The 20,228-nt window shown below is 38.0% G+C and overlaps 1 protein-coding gene across 9 annotated transcripts in view; it reads right to left on the bottom strand.

The window, feature by feature from the left end:
• Window positions 1–17,081: 17,081 nt before the first annotated feature.
• The window catches only part of CCDC3 (coiled-coil domain containing 3), a 142,691-nt gene continuing 139,544 nt past the window's right edge, over window positions 17,082–20,228 (bottom strand). For 7 of the 9 annotated variants that reach the window (XM_042944903.1, XM_042944902.1, XM_042944899.1 and 4 more), the window contains one exon: window positions 17,082–19,660. In XM_042944903.1, coding sequence (XP_042800837.1) covers window positions 19,385–19,660 — 276 coding nt within the window. In that variant the 3' untranslated portion in view covers window positions 17,082–19,384. The remainder of the gene's footprint in view (window positions 19,661–20,228) is intronic. The other 2 variants (XR_006204525.1, XR_006204533.1) reach the window with 2 other exon arrangements.

Genomic DNA, 20,228 nt, shown 5'->3' on the forward strand with positions numbered 1-20,228 from the left:
CAGACTCAATAAAGAAACAGGGCCCTGAATGATACATTGGATCAGATGAACTTGACAGATACATTTAGAACTCCACATCCCAAAGCAACAAAATATACTTTGTTCTTGAGTGCACATGGAACGTTCTCCAAGATAGGTCACATACTGGGTCACAAAACAGTCCTTCATAAGTATAAAGGAATTGAGATCATACCATGCACACTTTCAGACCACAATGCTATGAAACTTGAAATCAACCACAGGAAAAATTCTGGAAGACCTCCAAAAGCATGGAGGTTAAAGAACACCCTACTAAAGAATGAATGGGTCAACCAGGCAATTAGAGAAGAAATTTAAAAATATATGGAAACAAATGAAAATGAAAATACAACAATCCAAACCCTTTGGGATGCAGCAAAGGCAGTCCTGAGAGGAAAATATATTGTAATCCAGGCCTATCTCAAGAAATAAGAAAAATCCCAAATACAAAATCTAACAGCACACCTAAAGGAAATAGAAGCAGAACAGCAAAGACACCCAAAACCAGCAGGAAAAGAGAAATAATAAAGATCAGAGCATAAATAAACAATATAGAATCTAAAAAAACTATACAGCAGATCAATGAAACCAAGAGTTGGTTTTTTGAAAAAATAAACAAAATTGATAAACCTCTAGCCAGGGTTCTCAAAAAGAAAAGGGAGAAGACCCAAATAGATAAAATCATCAATGAAAATGGAATTATTACAACCAATCCTTCATATACAAGCAATTACCAGGGAATACTATGAAAAATTATATGCCAAAAAACTGGACAACCTGGAAGAAATGGGGAAATTCCTAAGCACCCACACACTTCCAAAACTCAAACAGGAAGAGATAGAAAACTTGAACAGACCCGTAACCAGTGAAGAAATTGAATCAGTTATCAAAAACCTCCCAAAAAATAAGAGTCCTGGACCAGATGGCTTCCCTAGGGAATTCTACCAGACAGTTAAAGCAGAGATAATACCGATCCTTCTCAAGCTATTCCAAAAAATAGAAAGGGAAGGAAAACTTCCAGACTCATTCTATGAAGCCAGCATGACTTTGATTCCTAAACCAGACAGAGACCCAGCAAAAAAAAAAGAACTACAGGTCAATATCCCTGATGAATTTGGATGCAAAAATTCTCAATAAGATACTAGCAAATCAAATTCAACAGCATATAAAAAGAATTATTCACCATGATCAAGTGGGATTCATTCCTGGGCTACAGGGCTCGTTCAATAGTCACAAATCAATCAACGTGATACATCACATTAATAAAAGAAAAGATAAGAACCATATGATCCTGTCAATCGATGCAGAAAAGGCATTTGAGAAAATTCAGCAACTTTCTTAATAAAAACCCTCGAGAAAGTCGGGATAGAAGGAACATACTTAAACATCATAAAAGCCATTTATGAAAAGCTCACAGCTAATATCATCCTCAATGGGGAAAAACTGAGAGCTTTCCCCCTGAGATCAGGAACATGACATGGATGTCCACTCTCACTGCTGTTGTTTAACATAGTGTTAGAAATTCTAGCATAAGCAATCAGACAACAAAAGGAAACCAAAGCCATCAAAATTGGCAAAGATGAAGTCAAACTTTAACTTTTTGCAGATGACATGATACTCTACATGGAAAACCCAACAGACTCCACCAAAAGTCTGCTAGAACTGATAAATGAATTCAGCAAAGTCGCAGGATACAAAATCAATGTACAGAAATCAGTTGCATTCTTATACACTAACAATGAAGCAACAGAAAGACAAATAAAGAAACTGATCCCATTCACAATTGCACCAAGAATCATAAAATACCCAGGAATAAACATAACCGAAGATGTAAAAGATCTGAAAAAAAAAAAAAAAAAAAAAAAGATCTGCATGCTGAAAACTATAGAAACCTTCTGAAGGAAATTGAAGAAGATACAAAGAAATGGAAAAACATTCCATGCTCATGGATTGGAAGAATAAATATTGTCAAAATGTCAACACTACCCAAAGCAATCTACGCATTCAATGCAATCCCAATCAAAATTGCACCAGCATTCTTCTCGAAGTTAAAAGCCTGATTCTCAGGCAATAGCTTTTTTTTTTCAATTGAAGAATAATTGACATAGAATGTAGTATTAGTTTCAGGTATACAACATAGTGATTTGATATTTATATACTTTAGTAGTAGTCACCATAATGTATCTAGTTACCATGTTGTCACCATACAAACTTGTTACAATATTGACTATATTCCCTATACTATATCACACTGTCTTGTTTATTTTATAATTGGAATATTATACCTGTTAATCCCCTTCACCTATTTCATCCATCCTTTCTTACCTCTCCTTTTTGGCAAGCATAAATTTTTTCTCTGTATCTACGAGTCTGTTTTTGTTTTCTTTTGTTTGTTCACGTGTTTGGTTTTGTAGATTCCACATATAAGTGAAATCATACAGCATTTGAATTTCTCTGTCTGACTTATTTTTCCTTAGTACAATACCTTCTAGGTCAATTCAAGTTGTTGCAAATGGCAAAATTTCATTCTTTTTTATGGCTGAGTGACGTTCATATATATATATATAGAGAGAGAGAGAGAGAGGAGATAGAGATATATATTTCCATTATATATAATATATAATGTATATATATAATATAGTACACACACACACACACACCACATCTTCTTTATCCATTCATCTATTGATGGACATTAGTTTCCTTCAATATTTTGGCTTTTATAAATAATGCTGCAATGAACATAGGGGTGCATGTAATTTTTTGAATTAGTGTTACCATTTTCTTCAGATAAATTCCCAGAAGTAGAAGTGGTGGATTATACGGTATTTCTATTTTTAATTTTTCGAGGAAAGCTCATACTTTCCATTGAAGCTGCCCCAATTTACGTTACTATCAATGCAGGAGTGTTTCCTTCAATAGGCATATACTTTTCAGATTACTGGTCTTTCCTCTTTTGGTTAACTTTATTTCTAAGTATTTTATTCTTTTAGATGCAGTTGTAAGTGGGATTGTTTTCTTAATTTCTCTTTCTGATAGTTTGCTATTAGTGTGTATAAATGCCACAGAATTTACTTTATTGATTTTCTATCTGGCACATTTATTTAATTCATTTATTAATTGTAATAGTTTTTTAGTGGAGGATTTAAAGTTTTTATATAGTGTCATGTCATTTGCAAATAGTGACAGTTTTACATTCTCCTTTCCAATTTGGATGACTTTTGGTAAAAAAAAGTTGAAGCGTAATTGACATACAACATTGTATTATTTTCATGTGTATGTCATAGCAGTTGATACTTTTATATATTACAAAATAATCCCCACAGTAAGTCTAATTATCATCTGTCACCATGATACATGTATTACAGTATTATTGACTATATACCATATAGGCTGTATATTACATCCCTATGACTTATTCATTTTATAACTGGATGTGAATATGTATTAATCCACTTCACTTCTTTCACCCAACCCTCTCCCTTTGATAACCAACAATTTGTTTCCTGTATCTTTGGGTCCATTTCTGTTTTGTTTGTTCATGTGTTTTGTTTTTTAGAATCTACATACAAGTGAAATCATATGCTATTTGTCTTTTCTGCCCTATTTCTCAGCATAATACACTTATCTTCAATTTATTTCACCAGTATGTTACAGTGTCAGCATACAGATCTTTTACCTCTTTGGTTAAATATATTTCTAGGTATTTTGTTCTTTTTCTTGCAAATACAAGAGGCATTGCTTTCTTAATTTTTATTTCTCATAGTTCCATATTAGTATATAAAAATAAAACAGATTTTTATACATTGATTCTATATCCTGCTATTTGATTTGTTTATTAGATCTAATATTTTTGGTGGTCTTTAGGGTTTTCTCTATATAAGAGGATATCATCTGCAAATATTGACAGTTTTACATCTTCCAATCTGATTTGGATGTCTTTCCTTTCATTTTCTTATCTAATGGTCAGAGCTAGGACTTCCAGTACTACTTTGAATGAAAGTGGTGAGAGTGGATGTCCCTGTCTTGTTCCTGATCTTAGAGAAAAACTCTGCATTTTCACCACTGAGTATGCTGTTAGCCTAGCGTTTTTATATATGGCCTTCATTGTGTTGAGGTATGTTTCTTCCAGACCCACTTTGTTGTAGTTTTTATCATAAACAGGTGTTTTATTTTGTCAAATGCTTTTTCAGCATCTACTGAGATGATCAAATAGTTTTGTTTCTTCTTGTTAATGTGATGTATTAGATTGGTGGACTTTCAAATATTAAATCATCCTTGCATCCCTGGAATGAATCCCACTTGATTGTAGTGAATGATCCTTGTAATGTCTTGTTGAATTTTATTTGCTAATATTTTGTTGAGAATTTGTGCATCTATGTCATTCAAAGATACTGGCCTGTGGTTTTCTTTTTTTGTGGTGTCTTTTTCGTCTGATTTTGCTATCAGGGTAATGCTGGCTTCACAGAATGAATTTGAAAATTTTCCTTCCTCTTCTATTTTTGGAATAGTTTGAGGAGAATAAGTCTTAACTCTTCTCTAAATATTTGGTAGAAATCACCTGTGAATCCATCTGGTCCTGGACTTTTTTTGTTGTTGCAAGACTTTTTTTTTTTTTAATTACTGATTCAATTTTGTTACTAGTAATTGGTCTGTTTAAATAGTCTGTCTTCCCGATTCAGCACTGAAAGATTGTATGTTTCTGGAAATTTATGCATTTCTTCTATCTAGGTTGTCCAATTTGTTAGCATATAATTTTTTGTAGTAGTCTCATAATCTTTTGTATTTTTGTGGTGTCAGGTTTTAATTCTCCTCTTTCATTTCTGATTTTATGTATTTGGGTCCTTTTCTTCTTGTTGCCCCTGGCTAATCAATTCTGTTTATATTTTCAAAGAACCAGCTCTTGGTTTCATTGATCTTCTCTATACTTAGTCTCTCTGTCATTTATTTTTGTCTCAAACTTTATTATTTTCTCTCTCCTACTAATTTGGGGATTTATTTATTCTTGTCTTTTTGGCTTATTTGAGATTTTTCTTGTTTCTTGATATAGGCCTCTATCACTAAATTTCCCTCTTAGGACCACTTTCAGAGTCCCAAAGGTTTTGGATTGTTGTGCTTTCATTTTCATTAATCTCCATGTATTTTTATATTTCCTTTCTGATTTCTTTACTGACCACCACTTGTTTAATTGAATGTTATTCAGCCTCCATGTGTTGGTGCTTTTTCCAGTTTTTTTTTTCATATACTTGATTTCTAGTTTCATACCATTGTGATTAGAAAAGGTGCTCGATCTGATTTCAGTCTCCTTCAGTTTATACAGATTTGTTTTGTGGCCTAACGTGATCTATCCTGGAGAATGGTCCATGTATACTTGGAAAAATGTGCATTTTGCTGTTTTTGGATGTATGTTCTGTATATATCTATTAGGTCCATCTGACCTAAATTATAATTCAAAGTCATTGATTCCTTATTTATTTTCTGTCTGGATGATATACCCATTGTTATAAGTTGGTGCTAAAATCCCCTACTAGTATTGTAGAACTTTCATTACCTCCCTTTATGTCTGATAATATTTGCTTTATGTATTTAGGTGCTTCTTTAGTGGGTACAAAAATACTCACAATCATTAAATGCTCTTGTTGGATTGATTCCTTTATCATTACATAATGCCCTTCTTTGTCTCTTGCCACACTCTTTCTTTTAAAGTCTATTTTATCTGATACAAGTATTACTACCTCAGTTTTTTTTTGGCATACATTTGAATGGAATATCTTTTTCCATCCCTTCACTTTCAGTCTGTGTGTGTCTTAAGGTCTGAAGTGAATCTCTTGTAGGCAGCAGATAGATGAATTTTTTAATGTATTCAGTTACCATTTTTTTATTGGAGAACTTAGGCATTTCCATTTAAAGTAATAATGGCTATGTACCTATTTCCATTTTTACATTGTTTTCTGGTTGTTTTTGTAGTTATTCTCTGTTCCTTCTTCAGCTCTCTTCCCATGTGGTTTGATGGCTTTCTTCAGCGTCATGACTGGATTTTTTTCCATGTATTTTTTATCTATCATAGGTTTTTGATCTGAGATTACCATTGGGTTCACTATAACATCTTATGTGTTTGGCCATCTATATTAAGTTGATGGTCACTTAAGTTCAAACACATTCTTTTCTTTTCAAAAAAAATTTTTTTTTAATGTTTATTTATTTCCAAAGGAGAGAGAGAGAGACAGAGCGTGAGTGGAGAAGGGGCAGAGAGACAGAGAGAGAGAGAATCCAAAGCAGGCTCCAGGTTCTGAGCCATCAGCACAGAGCCCAGCACAGGGCTCGAACACACAAACTGTGAGATCGTGACCTGAGCCGAAGTCAGACGCTCAAGTGACTGAGCCACCCAGGCGCCCCAAGTTCAAACACATTCTAAAAGCATACAATTTTTACTTTCCTCACCACTTTTATGAACCTGATGTCATATTTTACATTGTTTTATTTTATGTATACCTTGACTAATTTTTGTAGGTATAATTGATTTTACTATTTTTGTGTTGAATAAAAGTGACAAGATTGGGTATTCTTGTCCTGTTTCTGATCTTGGAGGAAAAGCCTTCAACTTTTAATGTTGAGTATTATGTTAGCTGTGGGTTTGTCATATATGGCCTCTATTCTGTTGAGGTACATTCCCTCTATACCCACTCTTTTGAGGGTTTTATCATAAATAGATGCTGAAATTGGTCAAATGCTTTTACTGCATCTATTGAAATGATCATAGGATTTTTATCCTCCATTGTGTTAGTATAATGTATCACATTGATTTGTGAATACTGAACCATCCTTGCATTCCTGAAATAAATCCCAGTTGATTGTCATATATGATCCATTTAAAGTATTATTGAATTAAGTTTGGTAATATTTTGTAGAGCATTTTGCATCCAGGGATTTCATCAGGGATATTATCCTGTTGTTTTCTTGTTTGTCATGTCTTTGTCAGGTTTTGGCGTCAGGGTAGTGCTGGCCTCAAAGAATGAGTTGGAAGGATTCCTTCCTCTTCCATTTTTTTGTTATAGTTTGAGTAGGATAGTTATTAAGTCTTCTTGAAGTGTTTGGTAGAATTTACCTGTGAAGCCATCTGGTCTGGAATTTGTTGAGAGTTTATTATTACCACCAATTCAATTTCATTACTAGTAATCATTCTGTTCAGATTTTCTGTTTCTTCCCTATTCAATCTTGGAAGATTTTCTGTTTCTAGGAATTTATCCATTTCTTCTAGGTTTTCAAATATGTTTGCATATAATTGTTCATAATAATCTCTTATGATCATTTGTATTTCTGTGGTATCAGTTGTAACATGTCTCTCATTTCTGATTTTTTTTAATGTTTATATTTGAGATAGAGTGGGGGAGGGGCAGAGAGAGAGGGAGACAGGATCTGAAGCAGGCTCTGCAGTGAGAGCAGAGAGCCTGAACCATGAGATAGAGATTCATGACCTGAGCTGAAGTCAGATGCTTAACCAACTGGCCCACACAGGCACCCTTCTGATTTTATGTTTTTAGGCACTCTCCCCTTTTTTTTCTTGATGAGTCTGCCCAAAGATTCATCAGTTTTGTTTATCTTTTCAAAGAACTCCCTCTTAGTTTTATTGATCTTTTCTGTTTTTCTTTATTTCTATTTTATTTTTTTCCACCTATCTAGTTATTTCATTTCTTCTGTTAACTGTGGGCTTTGTTTGTTCTTCTTTTTCTAACTTCTTTAGGTGTGGGTTAGAAATTTATTTGGGATATTTTTTTTTGTTTCTTGAGGTGGATCTGTATCACTAAAAATGACTCTCTTAACTGCTTTTGCCATGCCCCATAGATTTGGAACATTGTGTTTTCATTTTCATTTTTCCTATAGTATTTTTTAAATTTCCTCTGATTTTTTTCTTTGCCCCATTGGATGTTCAGTCGCATGTTGTTTAGCCTTCACACATCTGTGTGTTTTCTACATTTATTCCTGTAATTGATTTCTACTTTCATACCATTGAGGTTGGAAAAAATATTTAATATGATTTCAACCATCTTAATTTTGTTGAGAATTGTTTTGTAACCTAACATGGGAGAATGTCCCATGTGAGCTTGAGAAGAATGTGTATTCTGCTCATTTGGATGGAGTGTTCTTTTTATGTCTATCAAGGGCATGTGGTCTAATGTGTCACTTAAGGTCACTGCTTCTTTAATAATTTTCTGTCTAAATATATCTATCTATCTCTAAGTGGGTGTTAAATTTCCCTACTATTATTGTATTTCTGTCAATTTCTCTTTGTGTATGTGTTAATATTTGTGTTATGTATTTATATGCTCCTCTGTTAGATGCATAAGTATTTACAAATGTTTTATCTTGTTGGATTGATCCCATTTTCATTCCATGATGCCCTCAATTTCTTTCTTTTAGTTTCCATTTGTATGGAGTATCTTTTCAATCCTTTATGTGTGTCCTCAGATCTGGAGTAAGTTTCCTGTAGGCACCATATAGATGACTCTTGTTTTTAATCCATTCAGCCGCACTTTTTTCTTTTGATTGGAGCATTTAGTCCATTTACATTTAAAGTAATTATTGGTATGTATTTGTTGCCTTGAAAATTTTTTTTGTCTGATTGTTTTTGTAATTCTTCTCTGTTTCTTTCAAGTCTCTTTCTCTTTTCCCTTGTGCCTTGATGACTTTCTTTAGTGTTATGTTTGGATTATGATCTTTATTTCTTGTGTATCCCTTACAGGCTGTAGATTTGTAGTTATCAGGAGTTTAATATATATTACCCTACGTATATAGAAGTTTATTCTAAGTTGGTGGTCACTTAAGTTCCAATACTTCCTAACACATTCAATTTTATGTATTTGTCATACATTACATCTTTTTATTTTGTGTATTCCTTAATGAATTATTGTAGATATAGTTGATTTTACTGCTCTTGTCTTTCAACTTTTGTATTAACTTTTTAAGTGTTGATCCACTATCTTTAGCATATGTTTGCCTTTACCAATGAGATTTTTTTCCTTTCTGCCTAAAAAGTCCCTTTAACCAATTTAGTGGTAACGAAAACTCCTATAGCTTTTGCTTGTCTGGTAAACTAGCTCCCTTTAATTCCAAATAACATTTCCAGGTAGAGTATTCTTAGTTGTAAGTTTTTCCTTTCAGCACCTTCAATATGTCTTGCCACTCCTTTGTAGCCTATAAAATTTCTGATGAAAAATCAGCTTATAGTTCTGTGGGAGTTTCCTTATACATAACTAATTGCTTTCCTTTTGCTGCTTTTAAGATTATCTCTTTAATTTTTGACATTAGTTATAATGTGTCTGTGCAATTCTCTTTGGGTTTATCTTGATGGATCTCTCTGTGCTTCCTGGATCTGGATATCTCCTTCCTTCCCAAGGTTAGGGAAATTTTCAGCTATTATTTCTGTAAATGCATACTATGCTTCTCTTTCTTGCACCCATATAAAGCTAACATGATATGCTTTATGTTGTCTCAGAGGTCCTTTAAATTATCTTCATTTAAAAAAAAATTCTTATCATTATGCTGTTCACTTTGGGTTATTTCTATGACTCTATCTTCCAGATTACTGATCTATTTTTATCATCTAGTCTACTGTTGATTCCTTCTAGTTATTTTCATTTCTTTAATGTATTCTTCAGTGCTGATTGTTTTTTTCTTTCCAAATTGTCATTTAAATTCCAGTTGGTTAACATACAATGTAATAATAGTTTCCGGTGTAGAATTTAATGATTCAACACTTCCATACATCACCCTGTGCTTATCAAAACAAGTGTGCTCCTTAATTCCCATCATCTATTTAACCCATCTCCCCCACGGGCCCACTCTCCCTCTGGTAACCATTAATTTATTCTCTGTAATCAAGAGTCTGTTTCGTGGTTTTCCTCTCCCCACCCCCATGTTACCTTTTTTTTAATATATACTAAATATAATTTATTGTCAAATTGGTTTCCATACAACACCCAGTGTTCATCCCAACAGGTGCCCTCTTCAATGCCCATCACCCACTTTCCCCTCTCCCCCATCAACCCTCAGTTTGTTCTCAGTATTTAAGAGTCTCTTATGGTTTGCCTCCCTCCCTCTCTGTAACTTTTTTTCCCCATTCCCCTCCCCCATGATCTTCTGTTAAGCTTCTCAGGATCCACATATGAGTGAGAACATATGGTATCTGTCTTTCTCTGCCTGACTTATTTCACCTAGCATAATACCCTCCAGCTCCATCCATGTACGTTACAAATGGCCAGATTTCATTCTTTCTCATTGCCAAGTAGTATTCCATTGTACATATGAACCACATCTTTTTTATCCATTCATCAGTTGATAGACATTTAGGCTCTTCCCGTAATTTGGCTATTGTTGAAAGTGCTACTATAAACATTGGGGTACAATTGCCCCTATGCATCAGCATTCCTGTATCTTTGGGTAAATTCCTAGCAGTGCTATTGCTAGGTCATAAGGTAGTTCTATTTTCAATTTTTTGAGGAACCTCCACTCTGTTTTCCAGAGTGGTTGCACCAGTGTGCATTCCCACCAACAGTGCAAGAGGGTTCCCATTTCTCCACATCCTCACCAGCATCTATGGTCTCCTGATTTGTTCATTTTAGTCACTCTGACTGGCGTGAGGTGATATCTCAGTGTGGTTTTGATTTGTATTCCCCTGATGAGGAGTAACGTTGATCATCTTTTCATGTGTCTGTTGGCCACCTGGGTGTCTTCTTTAGACAAGTGTCTATTCTTGTCTTCTGCCCAAATTTACTGGATTGTTTTTCAGGTGTATTTTGGTGAGTTCTTTATAGATTTTGGATACTAGCCCTTTGTGCGATATGTCATTTGCAAATATCTTTTTCCATTCCATCGGTTGCCTTTTAGTTTTGTTGATTGTTTCCTTTGCAGTGCAGAAGCTTCTTATCTTGATGAGGTCCCAATAGTACATTTTTGCTTTTAATTCTCTTGCCTTTGGGGATGTGTCAAGTAATAAATTGCTGCAGCTGAGGTCAAAGACATTTTTTCCTGCTTTCTCCTCTAGGGCTTTGATGGTTTCCTGTCTCACATTCAGGTCCTTCATCCATTTTGAGTTTATCTTTGTGAATGGTGTAAGAAACTGGTCTAGTTTCATTCTTCTGCATGTTGCTGTCCAGTTCTCCCAGCACCATTTGTTAAAGAGACTGTCTTTTTTCCACTGGATATTCTTTCCTGCTTTGTCAAAGATTAGTTGGCCATATTTTTGTGGGTCCAAGTCTGGGTTCTCTATTCTATTCCATTGTTCTATGTGTCTGGTTTTGTGCCAATACCATACTGTCTTGGTGATTACAGCTTTGTAGTAGAGGATAAAGTCTGGGATTGTGATGCCTCCCGCTTTGGTCTTCTTCAAAATTACTTTGACTACTTGGGGTCTTTTGTGGTTCCATACAAATTTTAGGATTGCTTGTTCTAGCTTGGAGAAGAATGCTGGTGCAATTTTGATTGGGATTGCCTTGAATGTGTAGATAGCTTTGGGTAGTATTGACATTTTAACAATATTTATTCTTCCAATCCATGAGCATGGAATGTTTTTCCATTTCTTTGTATCTTCTTCAATTTCCTTTATAAGCTTTCTATAGTTTTCAGCATACAGATCTTTTGCGCATCTTTGGTTAGGTTTATTCCGAGGTATTTTATGATTCTTGGTGCAATTGTGAATGGGATCAGTTTCTTTATTTCTCTTCCTGTTGCTTCATTATTGGTATATAAGAATGCAACTGATTTCTGTACATTAGTTTTGTATCCTGCGACTTTGCTGAATTCATGTATCAGTTCTAGCAGACTTTTGGTGGAGACTGCCGGGTTTTCCATGTAGAGTATCATGTCGTCTGCAAAAAATGAAAGCTTGACTTCATCCTTGCCAATTTTGATGCCTTTGGTTTCCTTTTGTTGTCTGATTGCTGATGCCAGGATTTCCAACACTATATTAAACAACAACGGTGAGAGTGGACTCCATGTCGTGTTCCTGATCTCAGGGGGAAAGCTCTCAGTTTTTCCCCATTGAGGATGGTATTAGCTATGGGCTTTTCATAAATGGCTTTTATCATGTTTAAGTATGTTCCTTCTATCCCGACTTTCTCGAGGGTTTTTATTAAGAAAGGATGCTGTATTTTGTCAAATGCTTTTTCTGCATCTATTGACAGGATCATATGGTTCTTTTTTCTAATGTAATTTATTGTCAAATTGGTTTCCATACAATACCCAGTGTGCATCCCAACAGGTGCCCTCTCCAATGCCCATCACCCACTTTCCCTTCTCCCCCACCCCCCATCAACCCTCAGTTTGTTCTCAGTATTTGTCTCTTATGATTTGTCTCCCTTCCTCTCTGTAGCTTTGTTTTTTTCCCCCCCATTCCCCTCCCCCCTGGTCTTCTGTTGAGTTTCTCAGGATCCACATATGAATGAAAACATATGGTATCTTTTCTTTTATTAATGTGATGTATCACATTGATTTGCGAATGTTGAACCAGCCCAGCAGCCCAGGAATGAATCCCACTTGATCATGGTGAATAATTCTTTTTATATTCTGTTGAATTTGATTTGCTAGTATCTTGTTGAGAATTTTTGCATCCATATTCATCAGGGATATTGGTCTGTAGTTCCGTTTTTTGCTGGGTCTCTGGTTTGGGAATCAAAGTCATGCTGGCTTCATAGAATGAGTCTGGAAGTCTTCCTTCCCTTTCTATTTTTTGGAACAGCTTGAGAGGTTAGGTATTACCTCTGCTTTAACTGTCTGGTAGAATTCCCCAGGGAAGCCACCTGGTCTAGGACTCTTATTTGTTGGGAAATTTTTGATAACTGATTCAAGTTCTTCACTAGTTATGGGTCTGTTCAAATTTTCTATTTCTTCCTGTTTGAGTTTTGGAAGCATGTGGGAGTTTAGGAATTTTTCCATTTATTCCAGGTTGTCCATTTTGTTGGCATATAATTTTTCATAGTATTCCCTGATAATTGCTTGTATTTCTGAGGGATTGGTTGTAATAATTCCATTTTCATTTGTGATTTTATCTACTTGGGTCTGTTTTTTTTTTGAGAAGTTTGTTTTGCTTCTTAAATTCCCCATATGAGTGAAAGCATATGGTATTTGTCTTTCTCTGACATATTTCATTTAGCATAATATTCTTAACTCCATCCACAACATTGCAAATGTCAGTATTTCATCTTTTATGGTTTGGTAATATTCCTCTGTGTGTGTGTGTGTGTGTGTGTGTGTGTGTGTATCCACACACACCATATATATATATACACAAGTATATATACTATATATATATATATATATATATATATATATATATATATATCCCACACATATATACAAATACCCCACCCCCCCAACACACTACATCTTCTTTATCCATTAGTTGATGGACATTTGTGTTCTTTCCATAATTTGGCTATTGTAGATAATGTTGCTCTAAATACTAGGGTGTATCCCTGCAAATTAGTATTTTTGTATCATTTGAATAAATACCTAGTGGTACAATTGCTAGATCACAGGGTAGTTCTATTTTTAACTTTTTGAGGAAACTCCAGACTGTTTTTCCAGAGTTGCTGCACCAGTTTGCATTCCCATGATTGGTACTCTTTTTTCTCTTTGTTGAAATTTTTACTGTGTTCATCCATTCTTCTAAATACAGGAAGTAGCTTAATGACCCTTACTTTGAAGTCTTTATCAGGTAGATTGCTGATCTCTGTCTCATTTAGTTCTTTTCTGAGGTTCTATCTTGTTCTTTCATTTGGGATATTTTATTTCCTCATTTTGCCTGAATCTCTGTTTCTATTTATTAGGTAGTTCAACTAGTCTCCCTCTTGAAGGAGTCACCTAGTGTAGATGTCCTGTGGGACCCAGAAGCACAATATCCCCTGGCTACTAGAGCCAGGCAATGTAGGGGTGTTTCCTGTGTGTGCTGCATGTACTCTCCTGTTGTGGGGCTGCAACTACTTCAGAATCACTGGTGGGGTGGGGTAATCCCAGGCCCAGGTGGCTGTCATGCCTGATTGCATCTGTTGTGGCACATTTTTGGGTGGGGATGGCCCCCAACTGTAGCTACTTTTGGAACTTTGGTGGAGGGAGCTGTCAACCTGTTGACTCTGAGGCCCAGCCGAGGTGCTTGGGTGTGTGGGGCTCTCAGCAGGGCATGCTTCCTGGCGTTAACAGTCTAGGGAAAGGACTTCTAAATGGTGACCACCGGCACTGGGATCAGGATGGCAGAATTAGCAAAGATGATTGCTGTCAATATCTCAGTCCCTGGTGTTAGGTCCTGCTCCCTCTTGTGTCTCTGGCAGCCATTTGAAGGTTAGTGACTCTCCTCTACCTATGGTCTACATACTCTTTGATCTAGTGTTTCTGCCCTGGTTTCTGGGTTGAGTGTGTACACAGGCCCTTTAAAAGTGGTTTTTCCTTTCCCTACAGTTCTGTAGTTTTCCTGGACATATTCCCCATTCATTTTCAAAGCCATGTGTTTTGGGGTCTCATCCCTCCTGTATGAGACCTAAGGGCTAAGGTGAATAAGGTGGAGCTTGAATTTTTTGTTCCTCAAGGAAAAGTTCTGTACCTTTGAGATTCTTCCCAACCATGGAACTCCAAGCCTGGGGTGTGTCCCCTCCCCCCGACCTTGGTGAGACCATCTGTCTGCCTCTTCTACCTCAGTGCTGTCCCTTGCTGTGGAGGTTCTGTTCATCCAGTTTCTCAGACCCCTTCAGAGGACATTCTTCCATATGTAGTTGTGGACTTATTGTGTCAGTGGAAGGATGTCAGAACAGGATCTTTCTATACTACCATCTTGAACCTCCTCCTCTGGGAAGCAATTTTTAAAGCAGCAAAATAGACCCCATTCAGGAAAAGACTAGTAGGTATTCTTTTCCTGCTCCCTCTGTGCTGATTTTGATGTGACAGCTGGAGTTGAGTGTACCTGTGCCCAATAGTAACTGCCTTTGTTTGCCATAGCCTTGTAGGGCTTGTGGACACAAATCCCGTTGGCTTTCAGAGCTAGGTGTTTTGAGGACTTGTCCCTCAGATGGGAGTCTTAGAAGTTGGGGTTGTAGATGTGGCATCCAAAGTCTTCTCTCAAAGAAAAGCTGGTATTCGGAGATTCTCTCCTGATTGTATGGCACTGTGCAGTGTGTAGGCACCACTTATGGTAAGAGTGTGCCTAAACCTTTTCTACTCACTTTGATATGGATGCATTTAGTTCTTCCAGTGTGTAAGACTTGCTCAGCTAATTTAAGGGTTTCTTTCAGATGGAATTGTTCCATGTGTCACTGTTCATTCAGTGTGTCTGTGGGAGGAGGGGAGTTCAGGAGCCTTCCATGTTGCCATCTCTAAAGTTGCCTCTATATTTTCTAAACTGTGTTTCTGAGGGTTTTTATCCCCTTAGGCTGGGGAGAATTGAGCATCGCTTGATAATAGGAGGAGTCCCCAATGAGGGAAGTATTTACAATAAAAAGAAAACATTGGGGTGGGAGCTGTTTGAGAGGAGGAATATGAATTCAAGATAACAGAAATGGGCTTGACGCTGGATGTGGTCAATAGGGATGTGCCTGCCTTTGGGGTGAAAGGGAGGAGAAAAGGATGGCAGAACTACACGGTGTGAGTGATATTCAAGGAAATTGGGGAAACACATTTCTGATGTGCCGTGTTTTCTTGGCAAATTTGGAGGAGCAGCTTCTGATTGTGAGAAAAAGGGAGGTGGCTCAGGAACATGAAAAAGAACTGGAGACGGTGTATGGTGAATGGAAAGGAGGGTAGAATTTAATATAGAATCCCACCAAATGTGCTCTTATTTCTGACATGCATTGGTCGGGCCTTTGTGGTGAATATTAGAAACAAAAATTATTCTTGTGGTATCTATTGAGAGCTTGCAGTGTGTCAGGAGCCAAGCTAAGCATTTAAATGAAAATTTTTATTCAATCTTCTGAACAGCCTTTGAGGTAGTAGTGTTTATACTTGCTAACCTATAAAATCAGGATAATAGTGAAATCAAGAGGGAGTTGAATCCTTGATTGGCTACCTATACTGACAGTGGTCACTGTGCAATTCATTTAATCTCTTGAAAGTCCAGATTAAGAATGAGCAATAGGATCACTATTTTATAAAATTATTAGAGCTAGTAAATGAGATAATATAGGTAAAAAAGCTGAATACTCTGAGTACTTGATTTTTTTACACCATTTTAGAACACGGGCTGTTGCTGAATGAACAATTTGATTCAAAGTCATTGTGATCTGAGTTTGTGTTCTCTCTCCCCTAAGGGAGACGGGACCTTGCACCACAGAAGTGACATTCTCTGTTGTTTCTCTTACCAGGAAAAGGGTGACATAGCCTGGTATAAAAAAAAAAGCAGTATCAGTAGAAACAGTGGTCTGGAGTCCAACAAGGGCATTCACAAACAAACTTTGGAGACCTAAGGATCCATCCCACACTAGCTGTGGTTCACATGTTGCAGCTGTAACTCCTGGGTCTATAGTTGAAATATTCTAGATTGTGTCTGCCTCTCATTTATTTGGTGACTTTGGGGTTTGAGGAGGCCTATTGACTTTTCCAAAGTAGAACTAAACAGTGGTCTGCTTCTCAGAGAGAAAGCTACGACAGGTTGGTTAAGCCTACACATTTTGGAGCAATTCTTGGATCCTTAGTGCATAAAAAATTTCCACTAGTACAATAAACAGTTGCAAGGGCCACAGTAGGATGACAAGGCAGCAGATAACTGGGGAGTTCCCTTTGGCAAGAGATTCAAATATATTTTTGCAGACATTGATTAATGAAGCTACTTGTCCCCTAGGAGGAGCAGACCTGGATACCACTGCTTTTCTGCAGGTGTGTTGAGAGAAGGGAACCCTGGGAAAGAGGGGGGGGGGGGGGAGGCCATATTCCCAGGAGAGCATCAAAGGCTATTTGAGCTCAGTCTCCTATGTGCCCCAGGTGTTACTCATAGATGCTTCCCCAAAAGGATCTAAAGTACTTCTCCAGGCCAAAGCTGGAAATACTAAAATCTCCCTGACCCACAAGAAACACACATCGCCTTACCGTTGTGGCTGAAATACTGCTTTTATTAAAAAGGTTGAACATAATGCATCTGTAGGGATCCAGTTCCACAGTTCTCAAAACACTAGCTGTAAATCACCCTTAGGCTTGTCATTCCCTTGGGTGGAAGCAAAAGTGCTTTAATGAAATGGCCCCAGGAAGAATTAACCATTGTATCATGCTATGAAGAATACAGCTATAAAGGAGCAGCAGAAGCTTGGAAATGAAGCAAAAGCTGCCATTCCATCCAGTCCAGGGTGTAGACTTCTCCCCTTGAGCATCAGCTTGCCCCTCAAGTGACGCAAGTCCATCCTCCCAACCAGCTGCCAGAGCAAGAACTTGGTTTTCCTACAAGCAGTGGAAGGGAGATCTGACAGTATAATTGCCATTTCTAATGGAAAGGACAACATCATCAAGCACTGAAGTGTCTGGGGTGGTCTAGGGGGAGATTTCCTGATGAGGAACCTGCAGGTTCCATCTGGAACAGCACAGAAAGGAGACTTGTAGATTTGGAGGTCCATCAGAAGACAATCACAAGACGGCCACTCAGCTACCTTCTGAGTAACACAACTGGGACTAGATCAAATGCTACTAAAGTAAGGGCTCAGATGTTGGACCTAGTGGATACTTTTTTTACTTGCACTGTCTTTGAAGCTGTCTTGCCAAAGAGGGTGAAGAGTTCTGACTATGTACAAAACTGGATGCACTGACATGTGGACTCATGTGAAAACATTCCTCCCAGGATTGGACAGTCCAGGGAGGTGGAAAGTGCTTGGAATGCCTGGAACCATGTCTGATATTACTGGAACCATGTCCGGTATTTTCACTGTAGGCATCTCTGCCACGAGCATTTTCACTGCATAACACATTGGCCAGAAGGCAATGTGGCCATAAAAGATAAATTAACAAAAAATAAAAGAGGAGCCTTAAAAAGGACATAAGAAATATTTTTTTCATGTTACATTAAAGAGAGGTATTAGTTTTCCAAATACTAGGATGCACATTTGTAACTAAGCTTTGTATCGTATGATGAAAGCCTTCTAGATAGATGTTGTAATGCTTTTCTAGCCGAGTTATTTCAACTCATGAATTACCATTTTGCATGATAGTTTTGTTGCTGTATTTTTCTATCAAGTCCATATATGTAGTTATCATGCACCATTTTAAGGCCACCATGTGTATTGGTCACTGTATAGCCCATTAGGAGGGCTAAGATTCATGCAATATAAAAATGGGAACTCTGTCAGTGGAGAAATTAAACCAAACTATCAACTAGTCATTTCATCTCTGACAGCAACATTACCTTACAGCTAATGTGTTACGTGGCAAAAATGTTTGCCGTGAAAATGCTTGCGGCAAGACTCTGTAGAACTGCCTGGATGGGAAACTTGACTCCATTAGGTAAGGAGATGTCTTTGCAGAACAGAAGTTAATAGTGTACTGGGTCAACTCACCTCAAAATCAGAGCAGCTAGATGGAGTTAATGAGCAAGCTATGCTAGCATTTAGCAGTGGCTGAGATAGTGGTCAGACTCTTCCAGCTCAGGAACATGGTTTGCTAAAACATGGCCAGTCCATAAAGGCAATTCCCCTTTAGATGAAAGTGACCCATAGGTGTCCTCTTTAGCTCTGGGTAACTGGTGTTAGAAATCAGGTATAATTCATATTACTCGATTACCTGTTCCCCACCCCCACCCCCTGCCGCAACTCAGTACGCTACCTGTTAAGACCTCATATGAAGTCTTACAATGCCTCAGCCGTGAGGAAATGCTGGCAGGGGTAGGGACCCCATGCACAGGTTTATTTACAGGTATCCTTGGGTGCTTTGCAAGACTGCCATCCTCCTTCCAAAAATGTAGCAAATAAGACATCAGAAGGTTCCACGACTTGCTATAGATCCCTCCTCAGAACTAATGGTGGTCCTGGAGCTCCGAGCTGAGATCATACTGCTTCTCCTCTGAAATAAGGCTGAACCCCTGGGTTCTTGTGCAGCTAGAGATTCTAAAATGTTCTTTCCACAGTAAGTACACTTTCCAGGGTGGACAGGCCCTAGGCAAGCACGTGACACTCCTGGATCTTCCTGGCTCTGGACTGGCAAGCACCAGGCCTGGGAGCAAGACAGGGAGGGAAGGGAGCCCAGCAGCCAAGGAAATAAGCAAGACTTGCCCCTTTAAGCAATGACGCTCGACCAAATTCATATTTAGAATTCATCTACAAGAGTGCACAGACAAACCTGCTATCCCTTCACATTCCCTGGTAAGAGGCAGCATGCTCTAGCAGGGCCAGGCAAGGCCACTGCTCAGTCCCTGCTACCCCCGCAGGTAGGTGGCAGCGGGTGGCTCCTGCCCCAGGGCATTAATGTGTGGGACGGCACCTGCTGCAGCCGCTAACTTCTCACTGAGCTTCTGGTTCACTAGCTCCAGGTGGCGCCCATTCTTCCGGGCCTGCCTCAGCGACCTCTTGACCTTCTTCACCCGATCCCGAAGCTGCTTGTTCCGCTTCTCAAGGGTGGCCACCTTCTGCTGCAGTTTCTTCACATGGTCCTCCTCCTCAAACAGGGCCTTCTGCACTGATGAACACATGAGCTGGGAAAGCAAAGGCCAAGGGAGAGGCAGGTGAGTTTCATTATAACCTCCCCAGGGCAATTTTCCTGGGTGCTGCCAAGTACCCAACACAGACCCTGACCTAGCCAACAGCCCCAACCCCAGGATGAGGACTACCTTCAAGGCCCCTTCTCTGTCTCACCCTGTGAACCCCGTCCTCATGGCAAATATAAAGCCCCTCTTTTGCTTTCGGTATTTGGGTACCTTCAACAATTTAATTTTTAAGCACAAGGGCGTTGTTTGTCTTTTTAAATGCTTACCAACGTGTATACCATTGATTTCCTGAGGGGGCTTGTGATCTTTCCCTTTTTGTGCTGATTCAGCAACTTTGTTCAATTCTAACCTGGATTTAAAACATTTTCCAGTCAAGTCAATGTTTGAGGATCGTCCATAGAGGGCTTTCAGGGCATTTCTACTGAACGGGCATTGTGTACAGTAAGCATCAGATACCCCCACTCTGGAAATTGTTCTGGTCATGGCAGAGACCATGAGAAAGAAAGAAACAGAGCACGAGCGAGGGAGGGGTAGAGAGAGAGAGGGAGACCCAGAA

The sequence above is a fragment of the Panthera leo genome, chromosome B4, assembly GCF_018350215.1.
Source record: "Panthera leo isolate Ple1 chromosome B4, P.leo_Ple1_pat1.1, whole genome shotgun sequence".
NCBI classification, from domain to species: domain Eukaryota; kingdom Metazoa; phylum Chordata; class Mammalia; order Carnivora; family Felidae; genus Panthera; species Panthera leo.